The 22,714-nt window shown below is 36.1% G+C and overlaps 2 protein-coding genes across 2 annotated transcripts in view; one reads left to right on the top strand and one right to left on the bottom strand.

Annotated features, from left to right (window-relative positions):
* The window catches only part of rac2 (Rac family small GTPase 2), a 32,959-nt gene extending 22,559 nt beyond the window's left edge, over nucleotides 1–10,400 (bottom strand). The window contains exons 1-4 of the mRNA XM_067415118.1: nucleotides 10,230–10,400; nucleotides 3,415–3,486; nucleotides 3,185–3,302; nucleotides 2,211–2,273 (exon numbers count right to left, since the gene is read on the bottom strand). Of these exons, the coding sequence (XP_067271219.1) occupies nucleotides 2,211–2,273; nucleotides 3,185–3,302; nucleotides 3,415–3,486; nucleotides 10,230–10,264 (288 nt within the window). The 5' untranslated portion in view covers nucleotides 10,265–10,400. The remainder of the gene's footprint in view (nucleotides 1–2,210; nucleotides 2,274–3,184; nucleotides 3,303–3,414; nucleotides 3,487–10,229) is intronic.
* A 1,347-nt stretch (nucleotides 10,401–11,747) lies between these two features.
* Nucleotides 11,748–21,597, top strand: cyth4a (cytohesin 4a). The gene is made up of 14 exons (XM_067415093.1): nucleotides 11,748–11,822; nucleotides 12,114–12,174; nucleotides 12,897–12,970; nucleotides 13,165–13,229; nucleotides 13,961–14,027; nucleotides 14,839–14,957; nucleotides 15,043–15,123; nucleotides 15,228–15,340; nucleotides 16,093–16,241; nucleotides 16,864–16,975; nucleotides 17,256–17,332; nucleotides 17,462–17,533; nucleotides 17,813–17,967; nucleotides 20,913–21,597. Exons 1-14 carry the CDS (start codon nucleotides 11,817–11,819, stop codon nucleotides 20,995–20,997), a joined length of 1,236 nt encoding a protein of 411 aa, XP_067271194.1. The 5' UTR covers nucleotides 11,748–11,816; the 3' UTR covers nucleotides 20,998–21,597.
* The last annotated feature ends 1,117 nt before the right edge of the window (nucleotides 21,598–22,714 follow it).

The following is a 22,714-nucleotide window of genomic DNA, read 5'->3' as shown; positions in this document are numbered from 1 at the left end:
ACGCCACTCATAGCTCTCTCATTCGCTGTACTCATCCCTCATTTAATCTCTCTGTGGTAAACAATGCCAACGTGAACCAAGAACATGTCTCAGAACCGCTCAGCACCTACTGACAGACACTCCCCTATTTATGCAAACATTCCCTCTTTCCACACAATACCATCCCACATTTTCACAGTCGACCACTCCCCTTTTAACAAGCTTTTTCAAATCGAAGGTGTGAAAAAACACCGCTGCAGCAGGGGGGTTTCATGACCCTTTAAAAATCATTAATCATTGTCTGGGTTCTGTTTATTCTTGACAAAGCTGTGACAGAGCTCTGACACTGAATTGTCTTGTTGTTGTGACAGTGAGCCTGCGGTTAGCAGGTTCGCTCGGGCAAATACATTATTCTGTCCACGACTCCACGTGAGTTGTTTTGTGTGAGGAGCGGGTGTTCGCATCCTGGCTACGTGTTGTTGTCATGTTTTGTGTAAACAATATGAGTGTTAGAGCTAGCTGCATGTTTGTGTCTTGTTTTCTTTGAGCACATGGCTTATCATGTATGTTTCTTTGTGCCATGTGCTCATGTATATTGTGTAACCCCATCTTTTTTGTTATCTGATTATTGCCACAACTGCTCTCCCTTGTTACCTGTCTTGTTTGTTACCTATATATTCTTCTTGTGTTTGCACTTTGCATCCCTGTGCCAGGTCATCTTTAAAAGTTCCATCTTGTGTGTTTCCCTGCCAGTCAAGTCAAAGATCCCGTTTTCCCACTCAGGGTAGTTTTAGTTTTATTAAATAAAAAGCCTATTGTTTTTGCATCTGAGTCCTTACCCCACCCCTTTACCTAAACGCTGACAATCATGACAGAATAAAACATTTAAAGCAGCATATATTCTACAGATGATTTGATGTAAAGACTGATCTTGAAATAAATATTTTCAAACGGAGAAAGATGTCTACATGTATCCCAACAATAATCTATTATTTGTAAGCAGAGAAAAGGGGTGTAAAAAGCTAAATCTAAGTGTATTTTAAAGGGTTAGTTCACCCATTTTGGGTGATTTACCCATCTTGGGTTATTTACCCATCTTTAACCTTTATATTTTTCAAAAGAGAAAGTGTTTTCTGTAGAAAAAAAAGAAGTATATTCTGAAAAGACACTGCTGATCCATAGCATGGATTATAAGCATGCTAGTGTCACATGTTTCCAGACTAAACCTGAAGACATCCTTGGTCAGAAAGATCATGCTGGTTGACCAGTTAAGATCTGTGTGGCTGTTCTGGTTTACCGACTAGACCAGCACCAAACCAGGATTTTGTTTGCCGGACTCTGCCTGTTTCAAGAAAATTAGATACAATCCTAGAAATAGTTCTAGAAAGGGAGTTAAGTCTATCCATAATAATACAAGATATCATCACAGAATCCCAAACCAAAGTTAATGTTAACCGAACCAGTCATTCTAAATTGCCTGAATGCTTGCAGACAGTATCTATTTTTGCCCCCAGGATTGCCACTAGATTATTTCTGATTGCACTACAGAGAACTGACATTCTCTTTTTGGATCACTTAAAGACGCTCTCTGTCAGGGTGAAATAGAAACAATTTAAAGACGTACCTGTAGCAGGACACTAAGTGCTGTGTATCTGCCCGGCATTTACAGTTGCATTAATGGAGAACACATCAAGGTCAGCTGAACTGCTGGCACGGGGGTTGTAAGCGTGAGATAGATAAATAACTTACTAAATAGAGTCTGTATTGAACAAACCTTTTGGCTGGCTGAAAAATATACATGTAAAGATAATGCTGCGTGCGATAAATGCTTCTTGAGAGCTTTCTTTTTTAACAGCTGAATGGCATTGATGGAAGTCAGCCTTCTATTTGTGAATGGCTGCATTTGCAGGGTACAAGGCCAGGCACATTTTATAGAAGGTGATTTTTACGTCATGTCCACTTAATCACTTAATCATGTCAAACAGAGTCTCTCTATTTGAATATGACTAGAGAAAGTTTGTGATTAAGGTCAGTAAATGCGTCTTGGATTAATGCACAGTGGCATCTAGTGTCCAGCGCAGTACAGAACAAGTGTTTATGGGCATGCATGAGGGTATGTGTGCATGTGAGAACACAACACCAGTGGGTTATTGTGCAGGTGAATGTTGTTGTTGTGTCTGTACATGTATTCCATTAAGATCCAGACTAAGCCAGCACAAGAAAGGACTTACCTTTGCTCTGACGTTTTCAAACGACGCTGGGCTCACCAAAGAGAAACAGATGAGAAACACGTCCTGCAAAAATACCATCAGAGGACATTTATTTTGATGAATAAACTCAACAAATGCTACCATTCACAAGTCTATTCTATTCTATTCTATTCTATTCTATTCTATTCTATTCTATTCTATTCTATTCTATTCTATTCTATTCTATGTTACATGCTTAGTGGTTTCCACAAAATTAATAAGCAAAAACTATTAAAGCAAAGTCTTTAGGATCTGTCTAGATGCTGGAGGAGACTTGACAGAGTAATGAACTCTTGCATTGTCAATAGATAAATATAAATGCACCTTTTATAACATCACGCATTTATTTGTAATCAAGAGGTGCATTTATTTTTGGTCAAGATCCTGTACTGACAATGCAAGAGTCCAGCACTCTGTCAAGTCTCCTCCAGTACATTCCAAAGACTTTCAATGAATTTATGGTCTGGACTCAGAGAGGCAAATTCATGTGTGAAAATGATTCTTCATGCTCCCTCTTTTAACCATTCTTTCACAGTTTTGACCCTGATAAATCTTGACATTGTCATCCTGGAATATGGCCACGATTAGTCGACCTACATGGTTGTTTAAGAAATGAAAAGCTACACAATCCATCAGTTAGGACTGGAAGAACTGTTGCCAAACATAAAATACCCATTTAATTCCAAACAGTGACTTTTATTTTTGTTGGCCGGGCAGTGTATGTTCAATTAGAATATTTATTTAAAGTTTTATTATTATTATTTTAAAATTTGGCTTTGTCTTCACTGAATGAGAATAAGACATAATTCAAAAATATGTAAAAAAAAAAAAAAAAAAAAAATTACCCACCCCAGGGTTTTGGGAAAAACAACAACAACAAAAAAAACATTCTTTGATAACAATTATGAATATCAAAGGGAATGTGTCCCACTAAATGTTTATGGTGGTGTGTATACCGTCTGAGGGTAGGACAGTGGCCGCAGTCTGTCGTAGTCTTCCTGTCCAGCTGTATCCCAGAGGCCCAGGTTGACTGGTTTACTATCCACCATTACATTTGCTGAGTAGTTATCAAACCTGTGCAAAAAAAACAGCCAACCCACACAATCTCTCAATATTTCATCATGAGTGTCAAGTTCATCATAAAAATATAAACAGTTCAATCCTCCTCTTTTGTTGCGGTACTCACACTGTGGGAATGTACTCCCCAGGGAAAGCATTGGTAGTGTAGCTGATGAGAAGACAGGTCTTTCCCACAGCTCTGAAAAATACAAACAACAATGAAAAAAGAGTTATCTGTCAGATTACTGGAAAACAAACAACATAATGCATTTACTTTCAGTAAAACACATGCTGCTAAAATTACTTCAAAGTACGCTATGGTGTAACCATCATTCAATAAGAGGAACAGGTGTACTGTACTTCCATAGCGAATTTGCACTATGGAAATTGTTCTCAAATACAAAGAACATTGTATGAGGTCCTTTTTCAAGAACTGGGCATTGAATGTTTAAATCCGAACTGCATAAAGCAATGCTATACATAAAGGAGAGCTTCTGTAACCACTTTTTCTGTACTATTGCTTTTCATCTCATGACTGGTTCACACAGAACAAGTTTTTTTTTGCATGCCACTGCAATGATTTTTAATAGTTTTTCCTATGTAAACACGTGTAGACATTTTTTTACCATTGTGCGGTGTTCGCTTGTTCAGCAATTTCCTCATGAAAGAAGTGTTGTTAAACAAATTCAACTTCAGTCACAATGAAATCAAAGTTGACAAATCGTTTTTTTTTTTTAATGGAATATTGCAGTATTCATTAAAAATAATTTATCCATGCACATTATTTATTTTATATTCATGTGCCCTTGATCTTTAATAAAAATAACAATGAACATGATTTCACCAAGTACAACATGATCCTGGATCAGCATCTTTGTTGGTCCTGTAAAAACATATCAATCAACCAGATTGAGGGACAAGTTTACAGTTTATGTCAAGTTTAGGCTTCTAAGGCTCGGTTTAGGTGCTTCTACATCAGTGTTTTTCATCAATCTTTTCCCTCTGATTTTAGGGATAAGTTATGGGTAGGGTTAGAGCCTTGATCAAGGAACATGTCTGTCTTGGAAAAATCATGGCGACTTCAAAATAACGTCCCCTCCCTTTTCCAGCAACATCTCTTCTCTGATGACGTGTTGATAGTGTAAGGGCGGGACAATCACTCACATGAGATCACATAAGTGGCAATCAATCAAGTCCTGTCCTATAACTTCTTGTTTGAACATACCGTTTCACGCGGATACCCCAAAACAAGCTAGAAAAGAGTAGATCGCACCTTCCATTTTATGTCGACTATAAAGAATTTCACACACCCTGAATAGCACACTCCAAAAAATGCTGGGTTGGTTTAACCCAAATATGGGTCAAATATTGACAAACCCAGCCATTGGGTTAAACATTTAATTTAAACATTTAAACCCAATGGTTAGGTTTGTCCATATTTGACACAAATTTGTGCAGCAGTGTATAATTTGTTGGCAACATCCTAGAAGCCACTTATGCCACCAACACTACTGAATTTAGCCCTATGCTCACCAAGAGTTAGCCTACTGGAGATTGCCAATAAAAGCTCAAAATCAAAATCAGAGGCAAATCGGTTCTAGTTCACATGAGTGACGATCACTATGTTTCAATTATTAAAGATGTGTTCTGAAAGAATCGGCAATGCAGAGTGATACTTAATGCCATTTTACACTACTTGTACCGCACACAGGTCTAGATATTTTACCTGCCAAATATCTCTCTGGCATCGGCGACATGACACATCGGTGCTCGCTCAAACTTAAAGGGTTAGTTCACCCAAAAATAAAAATTCTGTCATGAATTACTCACCCTCATGTCGTTCGGCACCCGTGACACCTCCGTTCATCTTCGGAACACAAATGAAGATATTTTTGTTGAAATCCAATGGCTCAGAAAGGCCTCCATTGACACCAATGTCATTTCCTCTTTAAGACCCATGTAAGGCAATAAAGACTTTGTTAAAAGTCCATCTCACTACAGTGGCTCTACAATCATTTTATGAAGCGAGGAGAATACTTTTTGACACGCGATCCCAATCGATACACTGATTCATAACAGTTCGAAGGTTTGTTTGGAAATCAGCCCATCACTGTATAAGTCGTTATTTTGTTTGTTAAAAAAATAATTCTCGTCACTTCATAAAATGATTGTAGAACTTTAGAATGATTGCAGGAAATGACATTGGTGTCAATGGAGGCCTTTCTGAGCTTTTGGATTTCAACAAAAATGTCTTCATTTGTGTTCCAAAGATGAACGGAGGTCTTATGGGTGTCGAACGACATGAGGGTGAGGAATTAATGACAAAATTTTCAATTTTGGGTGAACTAACCCTTTAAGCTATAGTCACTGATGTGATGTAAATTTCCCGACCCCCCTGGAATCCAAGTGCGGTGTGAAAAGTTTTGACTAGAACTGGCATCGGCAACGACAGACAGCTGTGTAGAGTGAAAAGAACTGCAATCTGACGAATTTGAATGTGGTGTAGTGTATGGAAGGTATTAGCTATTTAAAAAAAGCCTGAGCATTCTGCAAAATCTATTTTTACCTTTCCTTATTTGTTAAACAGATCCTTACTGATGTATTTCACTTGTGAGAATAACCTACTGAATTATTTTCTGAAAAAAATGTATGCGTTTCACTTGCAGCTCTTAGTGTTTTACATGCAACAGAAGATTACCCTCAAGGTAAAATAATTTGTATATAAATATATATTTAGAAACCCTTTCATACAACTAGAAATAAATTCCACAAATACTTATGCCACATGCATAGCTGTGACAGCAGACTGTAGAGCAATTCAAAATACCTCAACACAATTGTGCATGTTTACATAAGCTCAAAAAGAGATGACATTCAGGATGAAAACAGGTCACCTGAAACTGCAAAACATGGGCTGAAATAAGAGTGTGCGAGACACAAATTCCAGTGGAGCGCATGTTGCTGCACGCAGGCCGTGAAAAGTGAGGAATGCTGGGATTCAGGAGCCTGTGGCTCTATCTTCCTCGCATCAGGAATCACTGGAGCTACTCAAGGGCAAGGCCAAAATCACTCGCCTCAGGCTACACATGTTCAGTCACATCACAACTATATGCCATCTTTATTACACACACTTCTGTGCTTGATTTCTCTCTCAAATATTTAGACATAAAAAACACATGGAAAAACACGTATGTACACACGTGGCAACAACCACAGACCATTCGAGTTAACAAGACTTGTGTGCACTTGACTGAAGGGCTAGGCTCTAGGTTATTTTTGACAAGTCATGACACAATAATGTAATATTAACAGAACTGAGCCTGTGAGTGCAGCCACAGTGGAAATCAAACATGCCTTACATCACGCAGCATACTTGAATAAATTTTAATCTACACAAATTTCAGTACACACTGGAGACAGTGCACCGAAAACATAATCAGAAAACAGTGGGAGATAACTGCTTTCTGAGGCTCTTTGAAGTTGTAAATCAGATATAGATAGATACAGAGAGAAAGAGAGCGAGAGAAAACTCAGTATGGGGCCTGGCATTGCAGTGACAGGATGACAGGAAGTTGGGCGGTGTCATCCAGGAAGAGAGAGCGAGCCTCTTTTTGAAGTGTGCTTTTAAAAATGTGCCCCCAGTCTCTTCAACTTGTTCATTCCAGTTTCCTCTCCTTGATAATAAAACACAAGCGTTTGTATGCATCTCCTATGTTATTGCTATTAGTGTGCACATGTTGTGTGTTACAGATCTAATGCTGATCGTATCAAAGGGCAAGGCCTCGTGCTTTAGCAGAGACAGCTTTTGCAGAGAGCAAGAGAGTCAACAGGGCAAACGAATACTGAGAAGAGTGTCAGAAGAAGAAAATGTCAACACGGATGACATGATGGTCTAGAGAACTGAGCAGACGCCATGTGATAGCATCAGTTAAAAACAGAAATAAAAAAGAAAAACACCAGTGCTACAGGATTTGTGTTGGCATGCATGAGTTAAGCGAATCCACAATATGAACAACAAAAAAATGGGGGTCATATTATGTTTCATCGAATTAAAAAATAATTATTTCCCTAATATGATGGTTTTTGTTTAGCTAAACTTTACTCAGATATCCGAAATAGATTTTCAGTTCTAAGGTTCTTAACACACCCAACTTTTTTACATAATTGGACTGATTCCACAGACAAACTGAACTTTAAGCATGCAAAAAATTGTGAAAACTACAAATGCTGTGATATGGCATCACACTTTTAAAAAAAACAAAACAACAACATACATTCTTCCACATATACCAAATAAATGCAAATGCATGACAAAATATACAATCTTCTCTTGATTACTGCAATGCTACAAATCTGCAGCTTTAAAGTTCCTGTTGTTTTAATTCAGCTTAGTGGTCACTGTGTGTCATATATTAATGTGATATGAATCTGCAGTTCAGAGTTCACAAAAATTCACATGAGCTTGAATTTCCATCATCCGCATGGATATGAATGGAATGAATTAGTAATAATTTAACAGTATATATTTAACCATAGTTTGGATGACTAGTAATGAAGTGGTACTCAAAAATTACTTTGAAGGAATATTCACATAAATATTTTCCATTCAATGACATCTCTCAGTGACCACATGCTGTCCATTATATGCACAAGATTTTAAATAATGTCATGCAAGTCATGCAATATATTTGTATGAGGAATAAACCAGATTGAAGTTATCTATTTTGTGATTAACCTTTTATTCATTTCAAATTCAAAACCATATATAGACACAAACAAAAACACTTCACCACTCTTAACATAAACTGCCCATATCATATGACATATAGAAAACATTTCAAACAGTCTTACCCACCCACCCCTACCCAGTATGACTGTGTAAACAAAAAAGAAATAAATAAATCCTTTGATTGAAGTTATTGAAGATCATCTCTGATAATATTACCCTCCACTGCAGCTCTCAAATCCAATTTAACATTGTGTCACTAGTAACCAAACATAATGTGGGCAAACGTAACACAGTCCAAAGTAATGCGGTCAAATTTGTGTTTTTAAATGGTGCTTTTTGGTCCTTGTTCCAGCTGAACGGCCTGTGGTAACTTTAAGCTGTCATTGTCTGAAAAAGATCTACGTATATGAAGAGTCTTCACATTTTTATTTGGGTAAATAGATACAGAATTTGCATTTTTAGGCTTAGGATTAAAAGGAGGAATATTTAACCAGCTCATCTTCGAGCAATTTGAGGAACTTAGGCAGCTGGGTCACAGCATCAAATGCAAGAGGAAGTTAACAGCTTCAAAATGGAGAACCGTGCACACGGTTTAAACAGGATATCCTCATAGCGAAAGCACCTCTCCCCTGCCATTTACCATGTTAGATGTTCCACTGAACGTTGCCAAAAAGCAAAGCATTAAGTGCATTTTGATATGTCATTCATAAATAACAACATTTCAGCACTTTAAACCTTTAGCCTTCATCCATAATAACAGTTTCATCAGCATTCTGCTCTGCTTCCAGATCTGTACATCAGCATTGCTTTTATTTTCCTATTCTGTCTCACCTGCATTATATATGTAAATCAGATGATATGAAGTAATATCGCAAATCAAACCCTATATATATATTCCTATGCATATGCAACAACCCCCATCCTTTTGAAACGCAGCTTCAGTCTCACGTTTCGAAATCAGAGCCATCACATCCTCCATCTTGGAGCATGACTGTCTGTGGGTCAGCATGTATTCTAGAAACACCTCAAATGTTTGACAGTTTTCAACAGAAAGCAAACTACAATCTTGACATATTTAGGTCTAAAGGCATAAAGGAGAATTTCCTTCTCTGTCATTGCCAGACATCTTGAAACAGACTAAAAGATGCCATTTTGACTGGATGACTTGACTTTGTATGTCCACACTCATACAACGAAAGAAGAACAGATGCTTGTTGTGTTCCTGGCACTGTTATGATGCATGCTTCATGGAAAACATGCTTGGTTCACTAGTAACAGCCCAAACGTTTACAGCCTGATGAAGTGTCCAATTGTAAAAGCAAACGTTTCCCAACAGTTTTTGACTTCTGTTCCACAACAGGCCCATCATTAAGGTTCAAATATGGCTTCGAAAACATTAGACTTAGAACGGGATTATTATTATTATTATTATTATTATTATTATTGCCATCCCAAATGTATTTTCATCTGTTAGCAAATTAAAATCGAATTCTTACCATGGACCCTTAGTCTTAACCACTGGTTTAAACCATATGATTTCATAACATTCTCAACACAATCTTGTCACTCACAGAGTAAAGAAAGCATAAAAACATCCAGAGGAACGTGACCCAAGTGCGACTGCTGTTTCCTTTTTTTTTTTTTTTTTTTTTTTTTTTTTTGATGAAAATCAGGGTTATATTGTGTAGCATAACTTCCTGTACACTATATTAACTTCCCTGGGAATGTCAAGGGTTTATATATATCTTGCTCACCCAATCAGACTGTCAGCTCAATATTGCTCATCATCTCAGTGCTTATCTTTTATCTAAACACAACTGTAGTGCATGTTAATACGTGAAACATGCAGGTAGATTATTTTATATACTTAAAACCTAAAACAAAAAGAGAAGAATTTGAGATATATGAAGTATTCATGACCTTATAGGTTCAGCAACTAACCTGAGCCCGAGGCGACATAAACTAAAATACAAAGTACCTCACGTGACAAATGAGGAAATTAAAAGTAACCAACAGACGAAGCAGAGCTATAACGAGTGCTTAATAAGACATTTTTTTGCCCTTGAAAACTGTAATAAACGCTATAAAGCCGGTTTTTCGGTTAATAAACATGAAAATATAAATCATTGTAATGTTTACAAACAACTTTAAAGTTAAAAGGTAAAGCAACCTGATTTTGCTAATCTATTTAAGATTGAGCTTTCTTCACTCACCCATCTCCGACCACCACACACTTTATTGCTTGCATTTTCCAATACTTTTAAGAAACTTTTGCCGGCTGCCGCTGTAAAACAACTGTTAAGGAACTAAGTTGTAATACAGGAAACAGATTTGCTTCTTCAGCGTGTCAGCTCTCTCTCTCTCTCTCTCTCTCTCTCTCTCTCTCTCTCTCTCTCTCTCTCTCTCTCTCTCTCTCTCTAATCTGCGCGCTCGCTCATGCGGTTTTGACAGTTTTGAACATGTGTCGAACTAAACGAGGAAGCTATTAACTTTTAAGTGAAAGACATGAACGCGCTCAAATCACTGCGTGATATGCATTACAGACCACGAGAGGGCGATGTCGAATCATCATTGAACGAGCCTATACAAATAGGCCTATATATTTACATTTCAATACATTGAAAAATAGTTTTTTCGTGAAAGTAAAAATGCAGAATGATTCATGTGATGGGTAGGTTTAGGGGCAGGGGCAGTGTAGGGGAATATAATGGACAGTTTGTAGCCTACTGTATAAAAACCTTTACACCTAGTCCTTACGTTATGGGTGTAGCGTGTGTAATCCCTATGTTATGGGGACAAAGATGGCAATATCCGAAATCCTTGTCCTTGAGGGGACATTTTTAGGTCCCCATGAGGAAAACATCTTATAAATCACACAGAAGAAGTTTTTTTGAGAAAGTAAAATGTTTCCTGTGATGGGTGGGTTTAGGGGCTGGGGCAGTACTAGGCTACAGTATAAAATCCAGTACACCTATGGAAAGTCCCCATAAAACATGGAAACACTTGTGTGTGTGTGTGTGTGTGTGTGTGTGTGTGTGTATGTGTGTGTGTGTGTGTGTGTGTGTGTGTGTGTGTGTGTGTGTGTGTGTGTGTGTGTGTGTGTGTGTGTGTGTGTGTGTGTGTGTGTGTGTGTTATTTTTTTGTTAAATTCCGGACGGTGGGGACTTCAACCTGAATGCACACAGACTCATTGGGGACTAAATTGAGGAAACAAGCTAATAAATCATAGTTGTGTGTGTGTGTGTGTGTGTGTGTGTGTGTGTGTGTGTGTGTGTGTGTGTGCGCGCGCGCAATGGTACAATTTACAAATTCCAAATAGATTTTATATATATATATATATATATATATATATATATATATATATATATATATATATATATATATATATATATATATATATATATATATATATATATATATATATAATCTATTTGTAATTTGTAATTATATATATATATATATATATATATATATATATATATATATATATATATATATATATATATATATATATAATAGCTATATTGTGAGGGGAGGATTTTGAAAAAGGTTGTATTGCGAAGTGTGTCTGTCAGTGGATTCTATGAATTGAAATGTGATAAAATCTTATTCACATTTGTGATGAAAAATTCTGACATGTTGAGGAAATGCTCAGGAAATAAGATCTCAGAGCTCTGCTGTCATTCATGGCCGTGACGTCACCCTCCTCGCGCAGGAACTCAGTGTTTGTTCATCAATTAAAGCGCACTTCACGTTTACATTCTTACTGTACGACAGCGATTGCACACAGAGTTACACATATGAAGGTATGCGTTTTAACCAAATTTGCTTGATTTCCTTAATGTAAGAAATAAGTTATACGTCTAACATAGGCTATTACATATTTACCAATCGTTTTTAGGACTCTTTACAACCCGTTTTTTCCGACAGATTACTGGGATGAATATTATCAATTGATTAATAATATAGCTGAGGTGTAGGCTATACAGAAAAAAACTGACATCAATTTCAGTTTCAATACTTTTCGTTATTTTAGTATGTTATCCAAATATATAGACTACCAGCAGCACTTCGAGATTTAACATTTTTCTTTACAGTCCCCCTGCAACACAGCCAGCATGGGAACCCAAAGAAAGGACAGCTTCCTCTGGGGGAAAGGTGTGTTCTTTTTTAATATATACTTAAGGTTCTGTGAATTATGGGCTTTTCGTGCTAAATGTTCCAGTGCACCTGTAGTGTGATACCTGTGATATCACCTTCATCTTTAGGCATTTTGTAAAGTCCTACCTATGTGTGTGATATTAAAGGACCAGCAGTTAGTGTTCAAATTAAGGATATAACTTAATTTGGATCTAAGGATTTAGGATCTAAGGATTCTCAATAGCAACCTGTGTTTGTTGTCTGAAGAGAGCAACCATTCATGTTTAGTGTTTTCTTTTCTTTTTCCTTTTATTAGTTTTTATTATTACCTATTTTCCTTGATTTTGCAATGCTGCCGTTCTTGTTTAATATTGTGATTTTGTGGTTTCAAGGGAAATTTGTCTTCATGAGACTTACTTAAAAATGACTTAATTATACAATCATTTTTTATATACTATTCCACAGGACATAGATACTGTGGTAAATATGTATTATACACATTTTGTGTGATGTCATCCACATCATTTTCAGTATTGTGTAAATGCAAACCAGTAACAGATCAAAATACATCCTATGTGGGGCAGTTCTCCAAAACAGAAGTAGCAGTGTTATATTTAGCTGCTGATACATTTGGGCTGTGTTTGCACTTTATGGTTTTCTCTCTGTGCAGTTCCTCTTCTGGATCTGATGTGAGACTGTTAATAACTGTTGATCAATTCATGCTCCCATTTAATTTTCAGCACCTTTAGCTTACAATACAAATGACAAGAAGCAGCCTGACGTCCATAAGCATGTGATTCTAGATGATATTCAGGTATTGGGCTTCATAGTCTTTTTCTGCATACCATTATTATTAATAGCAGAATATATAACAAAGGATTTTAAGAATAGATATGCAGTTTTGTGAAGAATGCCATGCAAAACTTTATGAAGAAAATGATGGAGTATTTGTGAGCTGTCATCATGTGCCGACAAAGCTTTGGCTGATCATTGTTTTCACTCTTGCAGAAACTCAGGTTGGAAATCGAAAACATGATGACAGAAATTCAAACAATGGAGGCCGATGACGAGAAGTGAGTATTCACCGCTATTACTCAGCTCTGAGGTACCATAGCAACTAGAACAAAAATCGATCAAATGTGTTTTTGGACGTTTGCTACACAATATTTTCCCTGAGTAGTTTATTTCTGTATTGCATCATTCCTTTTCATATCCACTTTCATAATGTTCACATATATCACTTGGGTTTATAGTACTGTTGTTTAGATCAAGGTTATAATGTCTAATAAAATAAAGTCACATCTTTTCTCCTAATAGCAGTCTGAATCCATGTGCGTCAAAATGTCTCCTAAAACTGAACACAAACTGATATTATGTGAATTCCTATAGCCAAGCATTTAATTTATATGATCAACTTGGCATTCCATATTCAGGAAAAGGTGCTTTGAGAGTCTTTAAGTGTGAAAATACACCTGTGTGTTTATGCATGTGCACTAGAAGCTGCAGAATCTTCCTTTAATTAAATTCTTGTACCATGAATTCACAGTTAGCATACGCAGGTTGAGTTTTTTTGCACATTTCGAAACACCATCGATAAGCGTGGGTATCTGTTTCCTGTTTCTTGGTGTCAATTTTATGAGAAAAGCTTTGGCTCTAGACATTTATACCTTTATATTTGGACATGCTAAGCCACAGAAAATGTTAGACAGGTTATATGCAAGAACCACTTCACATTCATATCAAGACTTAGCTGAATGTATTTCATTTTTGTTACATTAATGACATTGTTTTAATTCTCCTCTAGTAAAAATGTTATGAAGAACAAAAGAATCCAGTGTGGAAAAAAGAAGTTCAACATGGACCCCAAAAAGGTACGAACAATGAATCATTTGAGTCGCATGCAGTGCAACAGCGTGATACATGTAGGGTAACAGCTTCGCAACTAAAAGGAGAATTAGCCAAAACTAGGTTAGAGGAAGAGGGGGTGGAGAGAGGCAGAGAAAGAGAGATTGAACCACATCCTGTGTTTTTTGTAGATCAAGTGAGCTCAAGCCACACTGAATTTTCCAAGCTTGGTATACATGGTCAGCATGTTAAAACCAACGACCAGTTTTGATCAGTTTTCACCATGCATCCTAGCCTACATGCATCCCCCAATCATTTAAAACCTACATATATAAGATCTCACCAATAAAAGATCGAGTGATGCTCGATCATAGAAAAGATCATAGGAAATGATGTACCTATAGACCTTATTCAGACCAGACATACAGGAATCTTTTTTTTTTTTTTTTTTTTTTTTTTTTTAAAGGCATCCACTGTAAAAAGCAGTATACATCTACTATATCACATCATTCCACACAATTTTCATTTTGTCTGGAATTTTTTGTACTGAAACTTCTTGGAAACATATTTTTTTGCAGTGTTTCGTCAGCTGACCAAACCAAATACACATGAAATGACAGTACAACCCACTGAAGAGATGCATGCCTATCCCTCATAGTCTTGCTTTTATTCCTGTTAAAAATGATGATGAATAAGGTCTATTAGACCAATAGGTCATGCGTCAAGATCTGTATCTTATATCCTGTTTCTTAATGAACGTTTGATAACAGCGTTGCCAGCAGTCTGTGGTATAAAATCAGCTTTATTTCATTGAGGTTAATTGCGTGTTATTTTCAGGGTGTCCAGTACCTAGTGGATAATGAGCTGTTGGAGTGGAAACCAGAGACTGTGGCGGAATTCCTCTACAAAGAGGAAGGCCTCAATAAAACAGCTATTGGCAATTTCTTAGGAGAAAGGTATAATGATGGTGATATTTTTGTGGCGAATACTGCTTGTGGCTCCGGTATAGAGAAAAATGTGTTTCCTTTTTTGTATCCACAGGGAGGAGATCCACCTTCAGATCTTGCAGGCTTTTGTTCAACTTCATGAGTTTTCAAACCTTAACTTAGTCCAGGCTTTGAGGTGAGAGGACATCCTCATCTTGCTGTTTTTGTATCTTTATACGACTGTAACATATTCAGATACTAATTTTGTGGGAATCTGTGATTGTTTGACTGTGGACATAGGCAGTTCTTGTGGAGTTTCCGTCTACCTGGTGAGGCTCAGAAGATCGACCGCATGATGGAGGCCTTCGCTCTGCGCTACTGCACCTGTAATGCTGGGGTTTTTCAGTCCACAGGTAGTTTGCAACTGGATTTAGAGGATAGGTTTCGTATTTGACTGGCAAGAGAATGAAAACATCAAGAAATTCAAGAGACATTTAGAAACCAAAATATGCTTTTTTCCCTTATTGTTAATAATTCAGCATATCGTCAAGCCTATGGTTATATTAAGATAAGTTCCTGGTAATATTAATACATTCCAGAATTTTACTATAGCCTGTTAGTGGGACACTGTCTTGGCATGTATTTTTATTGCTATTTATTTTTTCCTATCAAATATTTGAGTAATTATCAAAATCGGGTGTCACTAGAACACATCCTGTGAAAACCAAGGTCAACTGGTTCAACTTAAAAATATGGAGAACAACTTAAACAGACGTGGATTTGACTTTATTGAAATTTTAGAGTTCAAATGAATTCGTAAAACGTATAGTTTGCATAATGAAAAAATGTTTAGTTCAGTACATTTACTTTACAGTAAACTTGAGCTTTTATAACTTTTACACATTTATGTATTGCTTTCACTTCTGCAATAATCTGCTGAGTGTCTTTTTTTAAAAACAGACCAGCCTAAGGTCTGTATTCCGAAGCATTCACAAATGACATCCGTTTAAGTTTCGATCTGAAGCTCAGAAAAGAGGGTGACAGTTTATTCGTTAAAGGCATTCGAATCTGGTTTCTGAAGTAAAACCAGTTGAGAACCACTGCTATATAGACTACATTCATGTAGACATTTGAAAGCGCTTATGTGTTTTTGTGTGTGTTGCAGACACCTGTTACATCCTTTCCTTTGCTATCATCATGCTCAACACAAGTTTGCACAACCCCAATGTGAAAGACAAGACCACGCTAGAACGTTTCATCAGCATGAATAGAGGAATCAACAATGGAGGAGATCTTCCCCATGAACTACTTGAGGTGAGACAGGTCACTTATTTTCTTAATTCACAGACACTTCCGTCTACAGTATTTTATAATTTTTTTATTAAAATATTTTTTATATAGATTTTTAGCAGCACATCAGTTTTAGAAAAATTAATATTAATAAGAAATGTTTATTGAGCAGCCAATCAGGATCATGTGACACTGAAGACTGGAGTAATGACACTGAATATTTAGCTTTGCCATCACAGGACTAAATTACATTTTGTTAATATAGAAAACTATTAATTGAAATTGTAATTTTAAATGGTATTATTGTTTTTATTATTTCATATCAAATAAATTCAGCTTTGAGGATTAGAGACTTCTGTCAAAAACGAAAAAATGTTACCGCCCCCCCAAACTTTTAAACAGTAATATAGTTTGTTTAAAGTTCAAATATAGTTTAGCCTTTGAGAAAAGCATCTACTAAATACATAAATGTAAATTTAGTTAGAAATGTCATTTATAAGCAATTTAATTATATTATTATTATTAGTTTTTATTTCAAAGGCAAATTAGTTTTGTACTGTATATCTTTTTTTATAATCCACTGTTGATGTCATGATTTTGTAACAATCAATTGTTGATCATTTCTCTTTATGGAAACATTCTGTAGAAACTTTATGAGAGCATTAAGAACGAACCCTTTAAGATCCCAGAAGATGACGGCAATGATCTCACGCACACCTTCTTTAATCCTGATCGAGAGGGCTGGCTACTAAAAGAAGGTTTGTTACTCTTTCGTACAGCTAATACTTATATAATATAGTTAATAAAATGATGACATGGCAGTCTCATCCCTATTATAAGAAACCTCTGTTTGCATTGTAATTAAGCATTTTAAAATCATTAGTTCCATTCCTATCATTTATTTGATCAAGCGGCATTACAAGCTGTGAAACAGCCCTGTGCAGCTCGGCCAATCAGATTAGAGGACTGGAACCAGCTGTTCTTCTTTGATCATCTTGGTATTTCTGAATGTTTTTAACAATTCTGGTTAATCCATAGGTGGCAGAATAAAGACCTGGAAGAGGAGGTGGTTCATTTTGACTGATGGTTGCCTCTACTATTTCCAATATACCACTGTAAGTACTATACCTTTACAAAAATGTTGAGTTCACTGATATAATACACATACATTTAGTTTTAGTTTTCTAATTTGTATAAGAATATTTAAAATTGAATCATTAAAAGGCAATATTTTCCCTCTCTAGGACCAAGAACCAAAAGGAATCATTCCCCTAGAGAACTTAAGTGTGAAAGAGGTTGAGGAAGGACACAAACAGGTACTTTTGCAATGTTCTTGCCATTCAGTCTTATCTATTATCACCGATCCCGATAGTGTGTTTCTCTATAGGCCTATTACACCTGCTGCTTTATGGTTATTTTAGTCACTAAGTGATAACTGTCTAAACTGCCTGATTTCTGTTTTTCTTTCTGAGTCAGCATCTCGTAATGCCAATCGACATTTAAATGTTTGTGATATAACATGCTCTTGTAACCATGGAATGTAACCTTTACCAAATGACGGCATGTGCATTTCCTCTTTTGAAATGTGTGTTCAGTTCTGTTTGGAGTTGTTTAGCCCTCATCGTAAAGGAGAGACGATAAAGGCATGTAAAACAGAGACAGATGGGAGAGTCGTGATGGGCAAACATCACTCCTACAGACTCAGCGCTGCTTCTGAAGAGGAACGTGAAGAATGGATCCAGGCAATCAGGTACCAGACAGCACAATAAACAGGAGGATACATTTTACGAATGGCACACAACCCTAGTGTGCGCAGTAAAAAAGAAACAAGTTTAAAATCCAGTTCTGCTGGAATATATCTGTTTAAATGATCGTAATAAGATTAGAAATCCTAGAAAATTAGAAGTATTTTCCCCTCATAGTTTAGGACAATACTTCTATGTCAAACAAAGTGCAGTACTTTCTGAAATGGTGTGTTTTTCATCATATAACACTCTACAGTATGTGACATTCATTAAAGGGTAAGCTCACCCAAAATGAAATTTCTGTCATTAATTACTCAACCTCATGTCATTCCAAACCTGTAAGACCTTCATTCCTCTTTGGAATACAAATGAAGATATTTCTGATGAAATCCGAGAGCTCTCTGACAGCACTTAAATAACACTTTCAAGGCCCAGAAAGGTAGTAAAGACATTAAAATAGTACACGTGATTCCAGTGGTTTAACCTTAATGTTATGAACAGTCGAGAACACTTTTTGTGTGCAAAAAAACAAACAAAAATAATGACTTTATTCAAAAATGTCTTCTCATCTGTGTCAGTCTCCTACGCTGTTTACATTGGCCAGCTCCTGTGTCAGCATCAATCGTGGTAAGCCAGCATTCTGACGTAGCTCTGACACAACTCTGAAGCGCTGGACTGTATTTACTATGTCAACAATGTAGGAGACTAACGCAGATGTGAAGAAATTGTTGAATAAAGTTATTTTGTTTGTTTTTGTGCACAAAAAGTATTCTTGTCATTTCATAACATTACGTTGAACCACTGTGGCCACATGAACTTTTAACGATGTCTTTACTACCTCTCTGGGCCTTGAAAGTGGTAACTATATTGCTGTCTATGGAGAGGACAGAGAGCTCTTGAATTTCATCAAAAATATCTTCATTTGTGTTTTGAAGATGAACGAAGGTCTTACGGGTTTGGACCCGGGTTCATGAGTAATTAATGACAGAATTTTCATTTTGGGGTGTATCCCTTTAAGTTGTGAATAGTGAACGAGTGAACAAGGCAATGGTTTTGCAAAATTTCCAGTTTTCTGTTGAGTTTTTCCATTGCGCTAATGCTTCCATCATTATTGTAGAAACTAGTGTAGGTAAGGCATATGGAGCTAGAAATGTGACAAAATGATCTGAATTTGAATTGTATAAATCTGATTTATTGACAAGTGTTATCTAACAAAATGAAATATTGTGTTGCATTTTACATAGTTCTGAATTTGAATTTTTAAATGTTGAATATAGAACCTTTGAAATTGAACACATCTGAAATATTTTATGACGAAATTGTATAGACGTGTATTTTCAAACAGCAGATATTTTGTTCTGAATTAATAAACTGGAAATATTCCGTTTTTGAAAATACAGATTCAAGATTTCAGATGAAGAAGAAATTCAGATCATCACATTCAATATTCTAAAATTCAAACCGCAGAAATTCAGATCTTACGGTAGGTCAGAGGTCATCATCAGGGAAGAGTAAAGGATGTCAGAAAAGTCCAACAGAGCACCATCTGATCATTTCATTTCCTATTTGTAATGGAATAAAGAGAAGATCAAACTGCCCTTTTATACTTTTTTGTTTATTTTAGATTAATGAACGGAAAATTAGATATCGGCTAGATTTCTCATTTTTCGTGTGTGGTTTAAAAAACGCTGCTTAGTGAAGAAAATCTCCGCATTTGACGTCATCTGTCGTTCTCCAGGGCTGAATCTAAAATCACCCCCTAAACCCTCATTCACTATTCCCTACTTTATTCCACCGACACAGTTAAATTGAACGAGTGAATGAAAACGAGTTAGCATCGGCTAACTCCCTAACATCGGTTGTATAGCTATTGTGGTTGAATGAGTGCACTCGAACATGTCCATGGTTTCGGACAATGGCTGTCCCCTCAAATAATGCCTATTTGAGGGTATAAGGTGCAATTTCGGATTCAGCCCAGGTCTGTTCAACAAAATAATAGTCTTATAGCAGTAGTATAGGCTACCGCTTCTTAAACTGTACAGGGCAGTTCCTAGATCAGGCAACTTTTCTGTGCAATTTAAATCGTTTCACAGAAAAAAATTTGTATCCGATTAATATAAAATATCAATCAGAACCCGGTCTGTTTTATTTAATTGTGCTGTAAATTTGAAATCTAGCCAAAATCTAATTTTCCGTGCCGTTTGATCTTCTCTATATTCCAATACAAATAGGAAATGAAATGATCAGATGGTGCTCCATTCAGCTTTTCTGACATCTTTTACTTTTCCCTGATGATGACTTCTGACCTACTTTCTGTAAGATCTGAATTTCTATTAATTCAGAACAAAATATCTGCTGTTTGAAAATACATGTCTATACAATTTCGACATAAAACATTTCAGATGTGTTCAATTTTAAAAAGTTCTCCATTCAACATTTTAAAATTCAAATTCAGAACTATGTAAAATGCAACATAATATTCAATTTTGTTAGATTACACTTGTCAATAATTTTGTCAAAAATTCAGATAATTTTGTCATATTTCTAGCTCTATAAAGGCAAGGCAGGGTTATTTGTATAGCACATTTCATACGCAGTAGTATTTCAAGTAATTTACATAAAAAATATTAGTAAAAATGAAAAGCTATACATTAAAAGGAATAGGAGACAAATATGATGTAGACAGAAGATATTGACAACACTATCAACAAGCGGATTGCATTTTATCAACTGTCAGTCATATGAACAAATATCTTTTCACGAGTCCAGAAAAGTGTGTTGTAGCTTATGGGAAAGCAGAAGTTAAGTACTGTACGTTTAGAAATTTGGACACACTTAGTCATACATTAACAATAAAATAAATAAAAAAGGATTTAGATGTTAGCATTGACAGAGGAACTGAGAAAAAAATGGTGTCACTGAGTCTAACCATTTCCTCTCTTGTTCTTAGAGCTTGTATCACAAAAGACCCTTTCTATGACCTGGTATCGGCACGCAAGAAGAAGATCATCAGCCACACTGAACAACACGACTGAAGCCGATTAAACAGCTGCCAGATTAATGAACTGAGGAGAACTGATCGTTCTAATCAGTTGCATGCAGACTGAAGTACCAACAATAGCCAATGGGACGTTTGTGGGTACATGGGACAGAGCGAGTGAGCTGGAAATGAATGAGGTTCTCAGGGTGCTAATTCTCGTGCCTTCCTCTCACCAAGCACTTGTGCAGCTTTAGGGTTCATTCACACAGTGGTGTTGTGATCAGAAGAACAATCCAAAAATATATTTATATTTATTTAAAGCTTATGAGAAATCTTATGTGAAAAGTTAGCCTGGGAAAGATTGCAGTTTCCTTTATTTTTTTAAAATATTGTAAAAAAAGTTTGTATAATGTCACCTGGTAACTGTAGGATTTTTCTAGTCATATTTAAATTTTATTTACAATGAAAAACGTTTAAATTAAGCTACATTTAATTTGTTATTTATGTTGTAAATATTTTTTTCCCCCATGTATGTTTCCATTTGACATTACTATAATTATAGGTTTTTAAAAAATCGAATCAGTATGTCCATCTTGTAAATACTGCCGGTTAGCATTAATGTTTGTCAGATTGAAACTGTCCATATTCTGTACATAATAAAACTTATTTGACAATAAGCTTATGTAATTACTAATAACTATAAACTTTACAACTATGTTATTAAAATATAATGACTCCACTAGGCTGATCAAGCTTCATTTGTCCACCAGAGGGCACTGTTGATCAAGTCCTGTAGCACGCGTGTGTGTGTGAACCATGGCAAGATCATTTTTTATTTTCTTTTTTTTTACACTACCTACAAATAAACATCCATTCTTTTCTCCGGTTATATCATATTAACGTGGTATGCAAGGTTTTCTCCAATAACTACACTACCTCTTCCTAATATACTTAAAAATGCTATCTGAACTCTCATGGTCTTAGGGCTGTTACAGTTGCTTCCTTTGCTACATCTATATTGCACTTGTGGTCTACAAGAGAACACTCCCCTCTTCCTGTGTATCACTTCCTTCATCTCTGTCAATCTCTTGCTATCTTTTCAGCCATCTCTTTTACTCCTCTAACTTGTCATACTTTAAAAAATGTCCCAACTCAACAGTTGAGCACTATACTATCTGGTGACATTTGTAGACTGAAGAGTCTGCCAGAGTTCAAGTAAAAAAGCAAAAAAATAAAAATAAAAATTAAAGTCAGCTTTTATACACATTATCCATAAATGTGTTTGTTGAAACGTACAGGTTTTATCAGCAAACATAATATTCTTAACACACAAGCTAAGGCAAATAGCACACCCATGTTAGTCTAACCAATCTGTTGACGTACTGTGTCTGACAATGTCAGCTAAAGTAATGTGGACGTCACCATATGCACACTGACACAGTTCTGCTTTCGCTGTTTCATATTGTCTTATAAAGTCACAACTGAACGCAAAATTGCTTTTCCGACAACTCAACCTGTAGAATACTCACACACATTTTGACACTGAGCTAACGGTCATAAAGAGGCCCAATTCACTTGGACTTAAACCAAAATGTTTTAAACACATATTCAACACATTATTAAGCAGTTTTTCTATATTTCACTGTCTGATGGCCAAAAAGTTGCTGCATTAATTAAGGATTAGGGATGAGGTATGATAATACTGTTTTTTCAATAAGTGTAATTTACTAAATGTATCAAGCCTTAAATGTCATGGTAACACTTTACAATAA

This window comes from Pseudorasbora parva, chromosome 2 (genome assembly GCF_024679245.1).
Source record: "Pseudorasbora parva isolate DD20220531a chromosome 2, ASM2467924v1, whole genome shotgun sequence".
Lineage (NCBI taxonomy): Eukaryota > Metazoa > Chordata > Actinopteri > Cypriniformes > Gobionidae > Pseudorasbora > Pseudorasbora parva.
This window is presented reverse-complemented; position numbering and strand designations above follow the sequence as displayed.